Here is a 5,639-nt window from a genome sequence, read left to right as displayed (position 1 = left end):
ATTACTAAACACATAAAAATAATCTCAATCCTTTATTAATAGAATTATTTTAATTTAAGCTATCTTATTATATCTTTTGTACCAAACTCGCCCTCAATGATTATATACTACCAAATTATCTACTACTTCTTTCACTTATTTTCACCAAAGAAATAAGTATGACATCTTATTAGTTTTTTTTTTTTTTTAGGAGACCAACACCCCTACACGAACTAAAAACAAATGTGGGTTTAGTTGATTTTTTTATATATATATGCTCCATGTGATAAAACATTCAATATTCAGATTTTAATATATTGAAAACCTATTTGTACTAAATGAAAAATAAAAAATCTAATTAAGCAAAACTCTACATTTCCCCTCAAATTCTCATGCACCCAAAGTTGCTCCTACTCATCAGCTCAAGTGGCAAGGCTTATTGGCTGATACACCAAAAGTCTCTTCTTAGTACACGTCTGTTATCTTTTCAATTTATTTTCTAATATTTCCTCCATTTTCCAACTCAAGAAAAGAAAGCTTTTTTTTAGGCATGGCTATTTATACATTTTCCCTTAATTTATGGACGATTATGAATTCTTAGAGAGAATTAGAAGGGAGGCAAAAAGGCGGGTTGGAGCATTCTTGAATATATATTACTGTTTAGCAGTTTATCCGAATTCCAATTCGACGACAAGTAATTGACGGCGGAATCCGATGGGTCGACCTCCGAGCAACGGCGGTCCTTCCTTCCGCTTCAATCCGGTCGAGGTTACTCGCCAAACCCTCTTTCTCTCTAATACTCAATCTACAACTACTTGCATCAAGTGATCGTGATGTTCAATTTCCTTTTTTTCTTTTTTCTTCTCCAGTTGGTGATTGCATATGACTATAATTTTTGGGGGTTTATTGGCACGGCATTATCTTTCAATTTATCCCAATATTCTGCGTAATGTGCTCTTAAGCTTTCCCAATTTTGCTTCAGTGCTTCTTCCTGTGATAGATTACAACATTACATCCAGTTAGGAATTCAAAATTTTGTTACCCGGACATTTATGCTGCTTCTAGATGAATTTACTCAAGTTGAGATAGAAACAGCGCAGTTTTGTGGTGGATTTCTGGTTTTGTATCTGGCAAATTTTAAAGGTTTTTTTTTTTGGTTAATGGGATGATTTCTGGCAGTTTTGGGTAAAATTTATTAAAATTTAGTTATACATGATGCTCAGATTCCGGCATTGTCAATGTGTGCTACAGTTTTCTTGTGAGGCGTCTGTTTAGCTGAGAATGAAGAATAATTTGTAAGATTGTGTGGTTCAAGTTCAGTGAAAATGCATAGAAAGTTGAACTGTGGCTCTAACTAAACTATGGATTATTCCTTTTATCTTCCTGCATGAAGGTGTCCAGCATTGCTTGTTGCATTGGTTTTGGGCATCTGAAAGCCCAATGCTTCTTTTTGTGTTTCATGTTTGTGGACTAATTGTTTTCATGTCCAAAGGTTGGAGACATGGAGGCTATTTTGCAAGCACACAATTACACAGTGCCTTCGCGTGAGATACTTGAGGCTCTTGCTCAACGGTTTAGGTGAGCAGATATGATACTGCTTAGAATTCAATTAATTGATCTGTGTTGTCTGCTTTAGTGACTAAAAGCTGAGTAATTTATTTGATAGTAACTCTGCTGAAAGAGCTGGAAAGGTGGAAGTTTCAGGAAAACAGGTAATTGAGTTTTCTCTTGTGGACATGCTTCTAATATCTCTTAGAATCTTTAAGTAACTGTGATTATATGCAACAGGTCTGGAATTGGTTCCAAAATAGGAGATATGCTCTGAGAGCAAAGGCAGCTAGGACTTCTGCTCCTGGGGAAGTGAATATGCAGGCTGTGCCTCGAGATGATCAATCTGTAGTAAGAAATGTGCCTCAGGCACCTCAACCTCAGGTCTCTCAACCGCCGCCCGCTCCCCCAAGTAATATCCAATTCATATAATTTTAAAATTTGAAATTTTAGTAGAAAAATATACTATAAGGTGATTTTTCAGTTATCTCCTTGTATAGGCTGCTAATTTGTATCATGTTTCTGTCCAGATATGGTGAGAAGTATGCCTCAGTTTCCTCAACCTCCTCCCGCTCAACCAGGTAAGTTACAAAAGTTCTGAGTTGCTGCTCTCATTTCCTTTCCTCGGCATTTCTGACATGTTAGCATCCTCACCTTTCCTGGTCACTCTTAGTGCAGATAGTATATCTTCTATGTCTTTGAACATTTAAAGTATTACTATAGTACCCATCAGAGATTTCTGAAGATTCGTGTAATTTTTAATTACTTTGAGAACGTGATGATGTTAATACTCCCTTCCTTTTTCTCCCTTTCGTCAGTGTCCATTTTGCAAAGTGCTTTGACTGTTGATATTTGTATATATATAATTAAGAGTTCTCAATAGAATCATTGGACATATGGATACAAATACACATGCTCATAATTACATCTGTCCAGTTTGTGGATATTACTGTAGGTGCCTGATTATATATTGCTGTTGGGCACTCTAGTAGCTGGTTACTTTAAATCTGGTTGTAGATCTTTTATGAGGTTTTCATAGTATCTAAGTTATTTATGCATTTAAAATAGTATTTTTTCTTGTATCTCTTTTTCCTTTTCGGGCACCATTATTGAACATTTCGTATTGCAATTGTCTGCATTTTAGCACAAAATGCCACCAGGAGTGTGTCAGAGAATTCTTTGATGGAGTTTGAAGCTAAATCTGCCCGAGATGGTGCATGGTTAGACTTTTGATGCATACCAATTAGCATTTCAATTTTCTATTTCCTGAAGAGTAATAGATACTGGTTCCTGTTAATGAAGTGCAGTAAGGCTCAACATATGTTTCCTTCTTGCAGGTACGATGTTGCATCTTTCTTATCACATAGATCAGTAGAGAGTGGAGATCCGGTAATTGTTGAACCTTATCACCTTTTTTGAGTTCACAGAGATTTGATTGTTCTATTTTAGTTAGTTGTTGCTGGGTTTATGGCTATTCTTTGAGCTAGGGACATGAATATATGTGCTGTAGCCTTGATCCGTAGTTAATCGATGCACTGCTTCCTTTTATTCCCTTCCATTAGGGGATAGTCGCTCATCAGCATTTAGATGCTTTTCAGCTGATACTACTTTCAATGGATCCCATAGTCCAATTAACTCGATTAGTATATTTTGACTCAACCTTGTGATTAGCAATCTGTGCCTACATAATTTGAGACAACTACTTTCGCCATGGACATGGATGAATCCATTATACCTTCAAACTTTAGGACTGTCAACCAAGCTGAGTGGGGTCGGTCTGTTCCCAGTCCGCTCGAACTAATTTAAGCTTATCTTCTTAAGGGCCAGAATGAAGAATATTCCTTATAGAAATAATGCCTAGTATGAAATTAAACAAAAGCTTTAAGCCGAAATCTCCACCACACTCATATTAGTGTTGTTCTTTTGGGTGGGTGGTGGTGGTGGTTTTGACCTTTAGTTTGCTCGATTTGCTCTGAATTCTTAGTAAGCTTGGATTGAAAATCACTGGATTGATCATGGAGCTCCCTCCAAGAATGTCTTGAGACCATGATAGTCTTGTCAGCGTTTATTTTTTATTAATTAAGTTGCGCATCTCAGGAAGCTATGGTTCGTTTTGCTGGTTTTGGACAAGAAGAGGATGAGTGGGTCAATATTCGCAGGCACATTAGACAGCGGTCACTTCCGTGTGAATCATCAGAATGTGTGGCAGTTCTACCTGGAGATTTGATACTGTGCTTTCAGGTGCATCGTATTGGCCGTAGCATCAATAAAATCGAGACTGGAGAGAACCTAAGTAGATACTTATGAGATTGACTTCTTCATATCTTCTTCATTTTCAGGAAGGCAAAGAACAGGCCCTATATTTTGATGCTCATGTTCTTGATGCACAAAGGCGGAGGCATGACGTAAGAGGCTGTCGTTGCAGGTTTCTGGTACGATATGATCACGACCAATCCGAGGTACAAATCTCTTACTCATGCTTCTTAAACTTCACAGGCAGTTCAAATCGAGTCTTGCCCCAATCTTTCATCTACTGCAGGAAATAGTCCCGCTCAGGAAGATCTGCCGTCGGCCCGAGACGGATCACAGGCTACAGCAACTTCATGCTATGCCAGTAAACATGAATCCACAGAAAACTGTTATCCAAGTTCAAGCAGGGAACGCTTTGAAAGTTGACGCTGCTGACAGTGCAATACCGAAACAACAACCCAAGCAGGATGAGCGCGTCGATACTTCATCGTCAACGACGGCCTCCGTGACTCCTAGTGCCGTCCCTGTCCCCACCGAGTCTAAATTACTGCCGTCTAAGGCTACCGGTGCTGGAAATGCAACTGCTGAAGCAAATACTGTTGCAGTGAGCGCAGCTGGTGGTGGTGCAGTGCCTAGTTTGCCGCAGATGTAGAATCTTGTTATACATATTGTTTTATTTTGTTAGTCATTAAAAAGTTAGCATTTAGCTCATGTTTTTGTTGTAGGAATGTGAATGATAAGTAGAAGGAATGATGTTTGTCTCGCTCCACCTTTATATATCTTACAACTTTTGCCTAACTTAGGCCAACAACATCTATTTTCTGCCTGCGGGTTAATTTTCTCACTTCGTGTTATATTACCAAATAAATACATGCTTTTTTTTTTTTTTTGAAACTGTTGACACGTTTGTTTACGCATTTTTTGGTTTATCACACGATTTTTCAAGTGTTGCAACAAAAATATGATCTATAATTTATGCAATTTACAACACAAATTTAATTTCCGCCAGGGATATGATTTGTCCATTGATTGCGGCAAGTTTGGAGAAAATAATGTATGATAGTCTGTATTAACTTATGCCATGTCGACTTCAAAAACCAAAAAAGAAACTTATGCCATGTCAGTTCTCCTTTTATTTTATTTTTTCTTTAAAAAAAAAAAATTATGCCGTGTCCGTTTGGCCCGAATAATTGGACCAGTTTTATATATTTTTATAAAAGGTTAATGTTGTTTAAATACACCAACTTTCTTTCAATTTTGAATTTAACATGAACTTTCAATTTTTCATCAAAATACACCAATTTTTAATGTTTGTCCAAATTTGACACCATCCAATTTTTTGTATTTTCAAAAACTGCCCCATATTCAAATTAATTGTACAAAGACCCAACATTACCATGACTTGTGCAAAAACCCCAATTTCAGACTAACGACCCTAATGGATTTGTTCTTTTAAAATTATAAAACATATTTTACGCATATTGCACGCTCTCGCCAAAAATGGTATCATTCTGAAATCTGATGATAATGTTTTTGTAGATTTCCTAACAAAGGATGGAGCCAACTGAGGTTGACGCCATCATTATAAACCAGAGGCAGCTCCAAGAAAACATGAAGATGCTACAACAAGAATGGCAAGAGTGTGTACTCCATGTCAAACAAGCTGGAAGGATACAGTCGGCTGATGAAGCCAAAGTGTCTGACCGCATACGAGAATGCCTTAAGAAGATGATAAATCTTTATAAAGCAATCTAAGGACCACTCATTCGCGCAATCAGAGAACCTCTGATTAAAGAAGGTATTACCGTATAGGGTAGATTACCTGTAGCAGGGGATTCAAGTGCCCCTAGCACAAGCTCTAA

At 37.5% G+C, this 5,639-nt stretch overlaps 1 protein-coding gene across 1 annotated transcript; it reads left to right on the top strand.

Annotated features, from left to right (window-relative positions):
• Positions 1–373: 373 nt before the first annotated feature.
• LOC131011180 (protein SAWADEE HOMEODOMAIN HOMOLOG 2) lies at positions 374–4,588 on the top strand. The gene is made up of 10 exons (XM_057938980.1): positions 374–747; positions 1,472–1,557; positions 1,646–1,691; positions 1,768–1,939; positions 2,058–2,108; positions 2,672–2,747; positions 2,865–2,916; positions 3,625–3,768; positions 3,867–3,986; positions 4,067–4,588. The coding sequence occupies exons 1-10, from the start codon at positions 694–696 to the stop codon at positions 4,427–4,429; spliced, it is 1,164 nt and encodes a 387-aa protein (XP_057794963.1). The 5' UTR covers positions 374–693; the 3' UTR covers positions 4,430–4,588.
• Positions 4,589–5,639: the final 1,051 nt, after the last annotated feature.

Source organism: Salvia miltiorrhiza, chromosome 2, assembly GCF_028751815.1.
Source record: "Salvia miltiorrhiza cultivar Shanhuang (shh) chromosome 2, IMPLAD_Smil_shh, whole genome shotgun sequence".
NCBI classification, from domain to species: Eukaryota; Viridiplantae; Streptophyta; class Magnoliopsida; order Lamiales; family Lamiaceae; genus Salvia; species Salvia miltiorrhiza.
Note: the sequence above shows the minus strand (reverse complement) of the source record. Positions and strands in the feature narration are given on the sequence as shown.

Bases quoted from the DNA above. Each gene is read 5' to 3' on its own strand.
- LOC131011180 (XM_057938980.1), top strand. From the start codon at position 694: ATGGGTCGACCTCCGAGCAACGGCGGTCCTTCCTTCCGCTTCAATCCG. The intron at 1,692-1,767 runs GTAATTGAGTTT...TATATGCAACAG, and splicing joins TGGAAGTTTCAGGAAAACAG to GTCTGGAATTGGTTCCAAAA. The intron at 2,917-3,624 runs GTAATTGTTGAA...TGCGCATCTCAG, and splicing joins CAGTAGAGAGTGGAGATCCG to GAAGCTATGGTTCGTTTTGC.